This window comes from Chlamydotis macqueenii, chromosome 1 (assembly GCF_036417535.1).
Source record: "Chlamydotis macqueenii isolate bChlMac1 chromosome 1, bChlMac1.mat, whole genome shotgun sequence".
NCBI classification, from domain to species: Eukaryota; Metazoa; Chordata; class Aves; order Otidiformes; family Otididae; genus Chlamydotis; species Chlamydotis macqueenii.
The window spans coordinates 89,117,678-89,131,030 of record NC_141556.1 but is presented as its reverse complement, the minus strand read 5'-3'; the positions used below and the strand labels follow the sequence as shown (position 1 = coordinate 89,131,030).

At 47.3% G+C, this 13,353-nt stretch overlaps 1 protein-coding gene across 1 annotated transcript in view; it reads right to left on the bottom strand.

The window, feature by feature from the left end:
• Positions 1-1,697: 1,697 nt before the first annotated feature.
• The window catches only part of CD58 (CD58 molecule), a 36,095-nt gene continuing 24,439 nt past the window's right edge, over positions 1,698-13,353 (bottom strand). The window contains exon 10 of the mRNA XM_086760995.1: positions 1,698-1,898. Within this exon, the coding sequence (XP_086617121.1) occupies positions 1,876-1,898 (23 nt within the window). The 3' untranslated portion in view covers positions 1,698-1,875. The remainder of the gene's footprint in view (positions 1,899-13,353) is intronic.

Sequence of the window (13,353 nt, the reverse complement as noted above, 5' to 3'; positions counted from 1 at the left end):
TGCCTGCTCATGTTAAGCTTCTCATCCACCAGCACTCCCAAGTCCTTCTCCTCAGGGCTGCTCTCAATCCATTCCCCGCCCAGCCTGTATTTGTGCCTGGGATTGCCATGACCCAGGTGCAGGACCTTGCACTTGGCCTGGTTGAACTTCATGAGGTTGGCACGGGCCCACCTCTCCAGCCTGTCAAGGTCCCTCTGGATGGCATCCCTCCCTTCCAGCGTGTCGACGGCACCACAAAACTTGGTGTCGTCGGCGAACTTGCTGAGGGTGCACTCTATCCCACTGTCCATGTCGCCGACAAAGATGTTGAACAGGGCCGGGCCCAGCACGGACCCCTGAGGGACGCCACTCGTGACCGGTCTCCACATGGACACTGAGCCGTTGACCGCCACTCTCTGAGTGTGGCCATCCAGCCAACTCCTTATCCACCGAGTGGTCCGTCCATCAAACCCATGTGCTTTGCCACACTGCATCGCTGCACACAAGCGGTTTGCAAGTGTAACTCAGACCCAGCCTTGTAATGTTGAGCTGTGATTTACACTGACTCCAGAGATTTTATCTCGTGCAACTGCTCCAACTCAGTCTTCCCTGCAAACATTCATGGAATTTTACAAAAAGAGGAGCAGTTTTCAGGCCTTGGGGAGAGGTGCCAGGATTAAGCAGAGCTCAGAAACCACATCAGCACTAAAAGAAGCAGGTTCTGGGATCTGTACGTCTGCTTTAGGCCAGGACTCTCCATTTGGACTGCAGCTCCATTTGTCCTTAGGCAGACATCTTGGCTTTGATATTGCACAATGGGATTTGCACAGGAGACTGCATTCAAGTACAATTGCATTGAGTGTCACAGGAGAAATCCAGCCTATAGGTGGCAAACTCTGTCCTTGTGACTGGTGCTCAGCTATGAAATTTCCTTTAGCACAGTGTGGAGCTTTTCTGACTTGCTCTTTCAGGTCTGCCTCACCCCCTGCTTTCCCTCTGTTATGAAACTCTAGAGATGCTTCCCCAGCAACAATGCTATTTTGTTCGGGAGAGAAAAACCTAGGACTGATCAACCCTGCTATCAACAAGCAGGTGCCTCAGATAGCAACAAAAGAACCAGCATCAATAATGGAGAGGGCAGAGAGAGACAGAGATGCAATGAAGTGGAGAGCCAATCAACTTAATGAAATAAGGCGCAAGGTTAGTGAAGGGCTATTTATAGACTCCAACTGGTTCAGCCCTGTGCACTTAGAGGCTGGTTCGAACTGGCTCCTTAACAGCAGTAATAATCATTACAGAAAAGAAAGAGAAAAAAAAAGTGAAAGCTTGGAAAATTCACTGCCGGAGGTAAAGCTTTAAGAGCCGGGGCTGGCTGGAGTCAGAAGTAACTGCATTACTGAGAGATTGAAAGGTTAATAGGAAACCAGCTGACACTGAAAGGGAACAATTAGAGAGGTTAAGGGGCTTAATATTAGATTAATGGTTGCCTGGAGGAGCAAAAGCAGAGATTTCAGGAAAATGGGAGAGTGGCATGCAGAAGGCTGTTTTTTCATGGACAGAGCACCCCAGGTCTGCTCCTGCCACTCCCCAGATAAACTGGAAGAAGGTGGCTCTGCCATTCCTTGTTCATCCTGCTTAGTCTCCTATTGCCATCTATCTTCCTCCCCTCCCATCTGTTTGTCTCTTGAAATCCCTTTGGGTTTGCTCTCCCCTCATAAGCACTGTCTGGGTGGCCTTGTCTTAGTGTCTTCCTTGTGTTCCTCCTCCATCCTCACACTGTTTCCTTAAAGGTCGTAGTAATAAAATGATGCTTAGCATTCCCATGGCCCTTTCATTCCTCTTCAGCGTGCTGCTCTCCAGAGGCAGGGGTGATGGGGATGACCACGTTTATCTGTATTAGCCATAACCAGGAGTCAAAGCTTCAAAGAGAAAAAAAGAAAATTGCAAAGATCAGATGACAGGTGTGTTCCCCAGAAAATTCTCCCCAACTAGATGGACAATACCGACACTGGTGAGGTCCCTGACTACCAGCAGTCATTTAAAAAGCCTTTTAGCAGGAAGATGTTGGATGTACTGCAGAGAGTACTGGTTTAGCAAGATAGGAAGTTAGAGCATGGATTGATGGCATCACCAAACGTAAAAGGAGGGATGAAGATACTAAGGAGGGGATATTCAGCACAAGGAGCGCAGTCCTAGCAGATGAAGGGCTGTACCTGTGCTGTTGCTGTGTGGTGGGCTGAGCACTGAATTAATAGAAAGTTAAAACATGCCTCTTACAGGAAGACAACAAAGAATGGAGGATGTTCCGTAGCTCAGAGATGCTGGATATTCTCTTGAAACCTTGTGCTGCAGAGGGAAGGAGATAAGCTGTTCTCCCTTCCTCTGCAGTATGGGATGAGTAGCAAAGGATGGACTTACTGCATCTGTACAGTGCAGACTCCCCAGCCATAACCTGACCTGGTCTGTTCCCCCATGGTCACTGCAGTTGCTGACATACTCAGTCTCCTGAGAGTCCCCGTACCTTGTCACAGAGCACCACCACCTGCTGCTTAGGATGATGCTGGGCGCATTGGACTGCTCCCTGCACCACCCTGAGGGACTCCTGAGACCCAGGGAGAAATTCTCCCCTCCTGCACCACCCACAGCTGCTGCTCTCAAGGATCTTTCCAAACGCACATGCTCCTCCCACGGGACAGGGAGAACTTTCCCTGACTGCCTGGCTCTTGGCAGCTGCTTGTGGATTCAAACAAGCACAAGCTGGCTGGATCCATCCGTGTCTTACACTGCTTCCCACAGCACAGCCTCCCCTCTGAAAATCTCCCCGGCAAGATCAAACAGCAATGTACTCAGCACTTCCTTCTAGGGCTGTAAAATTCAGGCTGGGATTCCAACACAGTACAGACACCTGACAGAAAAGTTTCCTGACTTGTGACAATGGCAGTGACTGTCCCAGTCTAGATGAGTTGTGGTTGTTTGCAGTGTACTAGCTCCAAAACACTTGAAATGCAGTGCTCTGGCTTAATGCAACCTATGGAGGTCACCCAGGGGTTCCCAAAGGGAAAAGACCAAGGATGCTCTGGCTGGCATTAGAAGGCAATTCAAGCTGTTTTCTTCTTATATCCATGGTGCTGAGCACTGGCGACTTCTTACCAGCCGGAACACCACTGATTGATAGAAAGATGGCTCGAGTAGCATTCACGGGATCCTCAGGTCTCTCTTCCATGCAGCCACATCTGTTTAAAAGCAATGAGCCTGAAGGGTAGGCTCTCCCTCTCACCTTCCTATCCCACCTAGGAGCATTTCCCAGGTCTAACATTAACCTCCTCTTGTGTCTGGCCAGCCACATCCCTGAAGCTGCATTTCTGCTTCAAAAGATCTGATATCCTCCAGTGCTGACCTGTGCCAGAGCCTGGGGGTACCCATCACCTCCAGTCCACAGTGCCAGCACATCTCAGCTAAGGATCTCCAAGTGCTGTACAAAAAGCCATTAATCCTCAAGCCACCCCTAGGAGCCAGCCCTGTAATTATTTGGCTGGCCATTTATCTCTGGAACTTGCTGTGCCATTCCCCCAGCGTGGGGATGAAGGAAGGTAAAACAATACCTACTCTTTCGTAATAAATTGCAAATTAAATCGACTGCAGCTCAGCCGTTAAGGGAAATGTTACCTTTTCCATAATCACCCCCTGCAGGCAAGAGCCTGAGAAAATGTAGACACAGCTATTCTATAACAGTGAGGTAAACTTTGACACAAAATTTAAGCGACAAGCTCCGAGTGAGACAGCCAACAAGTGGCAGAAGATTTCTGAGGACAGAAATCAGAGATCTTACCTCTTGGTTTCTTGTTTTACTGACTGAATTGTCTTTCATCCACCCTCCCACCACCCCCCCCCCCCCCAAGAGGACCTTCAAAGGAAAAGAAATGCCGCTTATGCCCATTATGTGCTGTTGCAATAGATGAGGGATGTAGGATGTCAGTCCAAGGGAAAGATTAAGTGTTTTTCCACTTGTTTTCTTACATTAGAAATGCAGGTCTTTGGGAGCCTAAAACGTCTCCAGGCTGTCTAGCCTAGATCATGACAAAACCAGGAACAAACGAAAGAGTGCAAGAATGGGGCAGAGGAGAGGGGACAGAGGGGAAGTCAAACTCACAAAGTGCTGTTTGCAAGCAACAACTGTATAAACACAGTAACAGTGACGCACAACTTATCAGTAAGAAATTACATGCTATTTAAAAGTTCACTCTCTTGCAGCTCCAGCCAGGGTGTGAGAACCCACAGAGGTCAAACTCTGAGTACCCCAGGAGATCTGCACAGGAAGGAGGAAAGGAAAAAAAAAAAGGATCCTCACAGCTTTTTCTTCTCTTCAAACAGAAGCTGTAACTGGCATGAGCTCTCAAATAAGACAGACCCAAGCTAAAGGAATGGGAAGGACTGCACAACAAAAGCAGAGCCATGGCTCTCTTTTTTAAGCCTCCTGTGTTGGCCAGGTTGATGTAGAGGAATCCCTGGAGAGGAGATGCTGAAGGGAAGGAGCATGGGGATGGGTGGGGTAAATCAACAATGCAAAAGGCAATTACGAAGTGAAGCGGAGGTGAAGAAAGCGGCAGAAGGACAGGGCTGGAGCAAATGTCAGGACACACAGGAAATTGTCCCACTTCAGTCCAGAGAACAGAAAGGTCACTCAGTCAGTTTCTAGCTGACAAAGCTGTCACTTTTACAGTCTTTCTCTGCCCTCTTCCTACAGCTCCCTCCCTTACTTGCTCCAGGGAGGCAGCAGGACCCCTGCTCTGGCCTAAGCCCAGAAGGCAGTAAAGAAGAATTTCAGTCAGTTCCAGCTGTACCTGTTTAAACTACTTCTGCGGCTGGGAGATTTAATTACAGCTAGTCTGCAAGATGCAGGCTTTGCACTGCTTTAATAGTGTGGGATCAAAACCTGTATGACCAGAGGGTGGAGGGGGGATGTTCACAGCTGTATTGAAAGAAGCACACTAGAACAGGTCGTGTCTGGATGTGGCTGAGGGGTATACAAACTGTGTTTGCACAAGGGCACCTTATTGCAAGTCACTGGGCACTCCGAGGGCTAAAATCCAATTCAGCAAGCAAAAGCCTTTCCTTAGGAAATCTGTTTTCCCAGTTCTTTGAAAATGCGCTCAGGTAGCTCCTCCAAAAACCTCCAAGCAGAGAGTATTAAATAATAATCTCTTAAAATCACCTCCCTCCTGACCAACTACCTGCCAGTAACACTTCATTGCTATGTCTAGGTGTACTGAAACACCGAAGAAGTCCAAGAACTGCTTGCAGTAACCAAGCACAAATCTTGTGTCAACCCCTTCCCCGTGTCAGGAAGCAGGTAAATACACTCACTGCCCCTCTCACAGCCCCCTCGGGCCATGCCTGAGCTTTCCAGCCAGAACTGGTGCCTTGAGCTGTAACCACACCACCCCCTATAGAAGGGAGCTGGAAGGGACCTGGACGAGCTCTTTGCCAAACAGATGCTGCAGCAGCCAAGCAATTGCTGAGGCTACAGCGGTGCCTGCTGGCCGGTCCTATGAGAAGCACTTGGAAATGTTTCCACAGAGGATGAACTTGCAGTCAAGTTCAGGAAAACATTTCTAGGGAAGAGGTGCGTGTCCAGCTCCACCGTGTTTCTGCCGGAGTGCCAGCATCCAGGTTCCCACTCGCTGCAAGTAAGGTGTCCCAGTTTCGTGAATCAGTCTGGTATTTATTTCTATCGGACTTCAGTTCCATGCTGTTTTTCATCTTTCTTTTTAAGGTTTTCTGTGATTTTTAAGCCAATCTCAAGGTAACAGATGACTTTATTACTCTGGTATAACTGATGCAGTTTTGATAACACAACTCCCTGTGAAAGTTCAGATTCTGGACGGTGTCATCCAAGCAAGCTCATTCACCTGTCTAATGCTGGATGCTAAGAACGTAAGGCACCTCAAATCACTGAGAGCTTTTGAAAGGTCTGACATTTTACATACCTTTTACATATAGAAATATATTCAAAATGTCAATAATGCCACTGTTATGCAAACTGGGTGGAACAGGTGCCAAAACTGCTATCCTTTTACTCTCCTTATGATGTGCTGGAAGAGAGAAATGATGCTGCGGGTGAAACAACTCTTGTCACAGAGGCAATGTCTTGGATGCTCTGTAGGCTTCCTTTCTGTGTTTGAGCTTGTCCAGGAGCTCCTTGTCCATCTATGCTGACCTCCTGGCATTTTTGCCTGACTTCCTCTTTATTGGGAAGCATTGCTCCTGAGCCTAGAGGAGGTGATCCTTGAACATCCACCAGCTTTCTTGGGCCCCTCTGCCCTCTGGGACTTTATCACATGGTGCTCTGCCATGCAGGTCCCTGAAGAGGCCCAAGTCTGCTCTCCTGAAGTCCAGGGTGGAGAGCTTGCTGTGCACCTTCCTTACTGCCCTCAGGATCTTGAACTCCACCATTTCATGGTCACTGCAGCTAAGGCTGCCTTTGAGTGTCACATTCCCCACCAGCCCCTGCTTTTTGGTGAGAACAAAGTCCAGCATAACATCTCTTCTTGTTGGCTCCTCTATCACTTGGAGAAGGAAGTTATCATCCACACATTCCAGGAACCTCCTGGATTGCTTACACCCTGCTGTGTGGTCCCTCCAACAGATATCAGGGTAGTTGAAGTCCCCCATGATGACCAGGGCTTGTGAACATGAGGCTGCTCCTATCTGTCTACAGCTGGCCTCATCCACTTAAGTCTTTCTGGTCAGGTGGTCTGTAGCAGATCCCTACTATAATGTCACCTGTCCCTGCCTTCCCTTTAATCCTGATCCCCAAGCTCTTGGTCAGCTCCTCATCCATCCCCAGGTGGAGGTCCATGCACTCCAGCTGGTCACTGGCATACCAAGTGACACTCCCTCCTCATCTCCTCCACCTGTTCTGCCTAAAGAACCTGCACCCTTGTATGTGAACAACAGAAAATATGTAGTGTATCATGTAGTTAATGAACCTACAGTATGAAAGAAAATAGAGTTCTGTCAGAAGATTGGGATTACACCCCCCTGAGCCTACAGCTCTTTTAGGTAACAACACACACCTATCCATATACACACACACCCCTCTGCTCCTAAGGCAGGAGTTTAAAATGGCTAAGACTGGTAATGGCAAAGGGATATATCCATCTTCATGGGTCTTACAGGGGCTGAAACAGTACAGCAAATTCTCTCTTGAACACTCACAGACCCATGTTTTCTTGCTGATGGCAGGTGGTTCCATGTGAGGCAGCCTCAACTAGAGACTTTCCATTATTCCTTTCTTTGCTATTTTGCCACACTTGAACTGTGAGGCTGACATTTTACATCCTCAGCACAAACAGGGCAGATGTAGGTGGGAGGTGGGCAGGCAGACAAAAACAACCTACAGTTGTTAAATGCCTTTCTGAAGAACTGGATGTTATCTGTACTGCTGTTTGAGCTCCCCCATGCTGTACATAAACCAAAACATTCAGCTGAACATGTATTTAAGGTAGACACTGGCCAAATGTCTGTGTTGGGGCAGCAGCTGCACAGATTTTAACTATCCTCCTGTTTCAGCAGAAGAAAGTACCCCTCTCCCTACATCTGCTCCAGCGCAATTAAGTGGAGACCACTACATCTAGGGAAAATGGACCCCAAACAGTTCACAGCCTAGCACAAGCACCAATCTACTGGCAAATACTGTAGTAACTTAGACCCTTTCTACTCCAAAAGCTCCAGCGTGCTAAGAGGCCAATAATTTCCCTCTTCAGCATACTTTCCTCCCCGTATGAGCAGTGCACAATACACAGATGCACACACATTCATGCACGTATACAGACCCTAAACATCTGCACACACACACAAAGGGCAAGTTTTCCAAACATCGTTGGTCTTCACTTAACAAGTCAAAGCACCAGCTTGTACAGCTCATTTATAGACAACTTCTCTCCTGAATGCACTGTTTCTCTTTCTACAGAAGGGGAGGACAAGAGCACAGGGAACTCCATCTTCTCTTCTGCTTAAACACACAGATGAACCCAAACAGAATTCATACGTGGATTGCCATGCTGAAGCTATTTGTGCATTCCCTGTTTCCCCAGGTGTGCAACAAAAGATCTTGCTAGTAGCTTGTAGCTGCAGCTTCAGGTGAACGGAGCTCTACCTTAACCATCTGAAGGTCCCAAGACTACAGAAGCATGCAGGAAAGCCAAGACTTTTAGTCATGTATGCTCCTTAATCAGTGAACACATCTGACAGACTTGGTCATAATTTCCCTGTGTGTCAGTTTTTCCATCTATAAAAAGGGGACTATACCACCATCTTTCTTAGAGGGTAGAAAATTTGTCTGTGAAATGGTCAGATGCTATGGTGTGAACATTGTAACTCAAAAACATCTGAAAGAAAGTTAATTACTTTTTGAAGTACATCTTCGATTACCCCTAAAAGAGAAAGCCAGGGGCTACACAAAATTATTGCAAAAAATCGCACGGAATGTTGAAGCAGGATCCATTTACTCCCAGCAACAGGAAACTGCTGAGAATACCAGCCTATTTTTAGAATGGATTAAGTACACGGGCAACAAGGGAAGATTGCACAGAAAGTCTTGAATTCAGCATTCTCTAATCTTTCAGTATTTGCTTTGCCACTACAATTAGTATCTGTCATAATCTATTTGGCTCCAGAAAGAGAGAACAGAAAAACAACCAGATGACAAATAATTATTAATATGGAGCACACCACTTACGATTACAACATTTCAATTCACCATATCCTTTTTACCACTGTGATACCACAGTGATTAGAAAAAGTCTATTAAATTCGTTTGGGCTGATATACTACAGAGTTGAATCAGAGGACTTTCACATTTAACCCGTGCTGTTGAACAAAACTCATGGCTCAGAATCGTCATGGAGCCAAAGAACAGTACAACACACAAAAAAATAGTCTGGCTGCATTCCATGCACTGACACATTTGAGGATCATGTAACAGCGGTCACAAATTAGGTATTATTTCCCTGACCTTCTTCCCTGCTAGATGGGCCACAGGGACCAACCAGGTCCACATCCACTGGAAGCCAGCAAAACTTTTGTCAGGATGCTGAGCATGCTTCAGAGCAGATGTAATTTAGCAACCTGAGCAACAGAACTCTGCAGGGAACTCACTCCACTCCTCAGTGGTAGAATTCTGCTGCCTTGGTGAAATTTTTCTCCTCCTGCTGTTGAGGAAGAAAAGTGGTGGAGGTAGGAAGTAGAAGGGTCCTCAGAGCCCAGTACACAAGCACACGACACTAGCAGCCTACGTGTAATAGGAAACGTGATCCGCAGCATCCCTGGGTCACAACACCTTTTTACAAGTCCCCCACCCCCATGGGCTGGCCCTCAGCCATACAGGCCTTCAACCTCAAAGTCCCACAGGCACTTCTTTACAGTTTTCTTCTTCTCAAACCCAAACTTAGGCCCATCCTGCCTGCTGGTTTTGCATTACCCTAAATCATGGCGATGCTGCTGAGATAATTTCCCACAAGGGTCCAGGCTCCTCTTTCCAATGTTCTAAAGATAATAAAAAACATCGCATGTCTTTACCAATTCCCAATTCCTCTAGAACAAAAAAAGCTATTGACCCTTGAAAACATCTGCAAGAAACTATCCCACAGGGTGAGCCACCTCCACACTCACCAAATGCCCTTTGTCTGAGTAAGTGGGCAGCAACCTGCCTCCTACAGCTCTGAATGCAAATCAGCTAATCCATAGGTGATCCACCTTCAGGAGCCCTTTTCTTTCCCCCTGAATCAATGGCCTTTCTTAGAAAACTCACTTCTCCACATAGCAGAGCGAACTTGGGAATAACCCTCCACAATACTAGGTCCTGCCCCTGCCCCAGCAGAACACCACCTGGACACACAGAGCTTCAGGCTGCCACTCCAGCACCTTAAGCTTCTCACCTCTTTTTCAAATGTTGTCTTCCTGGGACGCTCCTCTGGCTTAAGTGACAGACACAATCACCACCAATGACTTTCCCTGATTGGTTTATTTAAATTGGTTATTTAGGTTAGCTTAACATTCACTTCAAACTGAGAACTTGCGACCGGAAGTGAAAGCTCTGAAAATTTAATTCTTAACCAGAATGAGTAGGGGAATGTTGATATCAGTGGAAAGATGTGGCTCCTCTGTTGCCAGGACTGCAAGATGTAGTCTATTGCAGCATAAGACAAGCATTTCCAGAGATGATTCCTTGGGATCCTAAAAATCCTCTGTTTTGCAGTACTGTACACAGAATTTCTGGAGCTTATTTGCACTTACCTCCTCCTACCATTCACTGCTCAGTTTCCCTCCATTCCATCTTCCTGGTCCAATTCATCATGCTCTTTTCCCCCTCTCTCCCCAGAAACCAAACAAGGATCAAAAATGCATACTCAAAAAGAGCACTGAATCCCCCAATGAAGAGGAATGGCAAACACACCCAACAGTATGATAGAAGAGAAAAACAGAGTCTAAATGAGATAAAAACTTGTGATATATAAGGCTAGGAATGTTTTTTTTTTTAAGTAGAGAGGCACAATTTGTCTCTCCAACTCTAAAAAAATTGACAAGTTTTGGGACTCAGAGGCCCGTCCTCAGATATGCAACAGGGATGAACCAGAAGCTGCATTATACCCACGTTTTGACCCAAGTCTCATATTTGGGTCATATAAAACCTGACAAAGTAGAAACTTGGATATATCCTTCGGCATAGGATGCACTGATTTCTCCCATGAATCATAGAATCATAGAATGGTTAGAGTTGGAAGGGACCTTCAAAGGTCATCTAGTCCAACCCCTCTGCAAGGAGCAGGGACATCCCTGACTAGATCAGGTTGCTCAGAGCCTCATCCAGCCTGGCCTTGAACATTTCCAAGGATGGGGCATCCACTACCTCTCTGGGCAACCTGTTCCAGTGTCCCATGGTCAACTCTACTCACCACTTTTTAAGGAGGAAGGTTCCCTTGAGATCAATCCTAAGGTAAAGCTCCTCAGAATTTTGTTCACATGCTCATCAGGGTCCATAGAAATATTTCTCATGTCCTTCCTTGTACTTACACCACAGTTCAAACTACACCCAGAGACAGTGGGAACACACAAGCTCATCTCTCCCTTTCTGCTTTGGGTGTTAGTAAATTAACCTCCTACTGCTTGAAGAGCATTGCAAACAGTTCCAGCAGCAGTGTATCCTATAGGGTATGCATCACTTTCTTGCAGTCTGCCAGGTGTTACCAGCAGATGAAGTTAGCTCTTGGGCACCAACAATAAAGTGATGTCCTGGTTTCAGTAGGGATGGAGTTAATTTTCCTCTCAGTAGCTGGTGTGTTTTGGATTTCGTATGTGAAGAACGTTGATAAACACACTGATGATAGGAGTTGTTGCTAATGAGACCAAGGACACTGTCTGGCTTTCCAAGTCTTGCTAATGTGCAGATGCAGGAAGCTGGGAGAAAGACAGACAGAATAATTGACCAAAACTGGCCAAAGAGAGTATTCCATGCCATAAACTTCATGCTCAGTATTTAAGTGGGGGTTGCCCATAGGAGAAGCATCCATTTTTCCATCTCGTCTCTTTTTCTTGCTTGCTGGTATTGTTGCCTCTACCTTGCTGGCTCCCTTTCGCTCCTTTGCTTGCCACTCGGTTTTGTTTCCATGATCGCTGCTCGGGACAGGCCGTATTGGTCATTGGGACATTGGGTGGTGAGAAATTGTGCATTGTTCATTTTGTATATGTTCTGGTTTTGTTTAGTGAGGGTCGGCCTAAGGTGGTAGCTTCTGTAGGAAGCTGCTAGAAGTTGCTCCCCTTTGTTCAGTGGGACTTGGCCGGGCCTAGGGCAGACCCACTGGTGGCCAAGGCCAAGCCAATTGGTAGCAGAATGTCCTGTGATAACACCTCTGCGATAACGTAGTTAAGAAGGGGAAAACAGAAAAAAAAAAAAAAAGGGGAGATAATGTGAAGCAGCTGAGTTGGGGCAGAGAGGGGGAGGCGCGAGCCTTGTGGGCCTTGCAGGCCTCACCCTCTGGCCTCCCGCTGGGCAGCTGACTGGGCCCAACTCGGCCCAGCCTGGCTGCAAGAAGTGGAGAGGAGATGAGAAGTGAGTAAGATGTAAAAAAAGATCCTGAGAGGCGTCTGCCAGCCTGTTGTTAGGAATGGCTGCAGATGCCAAGGTCAAGGTCAGTGAAGGAGTGGGAGGAGTAATGCGGCTCCTGGCCAAGATTCCCCTGCAGCCTGTGGTGATGACCATGGTGGAGCAGGCTGTCCCCCTGCAGCCCATGGAGGTCCACGGAGGAGCAGAGATCCACCTGCAGCCCGTGGAGGACCCCATGCCGGAGCAGGTGGAGGCCTGAAGGAGGCTGTGGCCCATGGAGGGCCTGCTGGGACAGCTGTTCTAGAGGGACTGCACACGTGGAAGAGATGACCCATGCTGGAGCAGTTTCACGAAGGACTGTGGCCCGTGGGAGGGACCCCACAAAGGAGCAGGAGAGGAATGCGAGGAGTTCTTCCCCCAACCATGAAGCAGCGGCGTAAAACAACACGTGATGAACTGACCGCGACCCCCACTCCCTTTTCCCCCGTGCCGCTCAGGAGGGAAAGGTAGTAGAGATAATGTTAAGCCCGGGAAGAGGGAGGGGTGGGGGGAGGTTATTTTGTTCCCTGTCTCATTCTCCTGTTAGTTTTAGAAATAAATGAATAGTTTTCCCCAAGTCGAGTCTGTTTTGCCCGTGACGGTAACTTTAAGGATTTCTCCCTGTCCTCATCTCAAACCTCAAGCCGTTTTTCCTTATATCATCTCCCCCCTGTTCTCTCGGAGGGTGGGGGGAGCGGAAGAGAGACTGCGTAGTCTGGTCCCGATCAAGGCTGAACTACGACAGTATATTTTAGTATCCTTATGTTCTGTTATTATTGTAGTTTTCCTTTGCTACTCTAGTAAACTGTCTTCATCTCAACCCACAAGTTTTCCTTTCTTCCCAATTTCTCTCCCCCATCCCACTGGGGAGGGGGAGAGTGTGATGACTCAGGCTAAACCACAAGGGAGGACAGTGTAACTTTTCAACCAGCATAGCTAGATCCAGGACAGGGTGTCTGCAAACAACCGAAAGCTAGCCTGTACATGTCAGCACAACATGAAGTTGCCTTGACAACTGTGGTTTGAGTTTGATATCCAAAATCCATAAAATTAGTTCCATACCAGTACTCAAGCTCTCACCTCATTTATTCTGGGATAAATGAGGAGCAACATCTCCTGCAGGCCCTGCTTCTGTAGGTTAAAACTAGTATAAAGAAAAGGAATGAGGACCAAGGAATCAACTGTGATGTGTCTCGTGAGCACCAGTACTTAGCAGCAGCTTCTACTCGCTG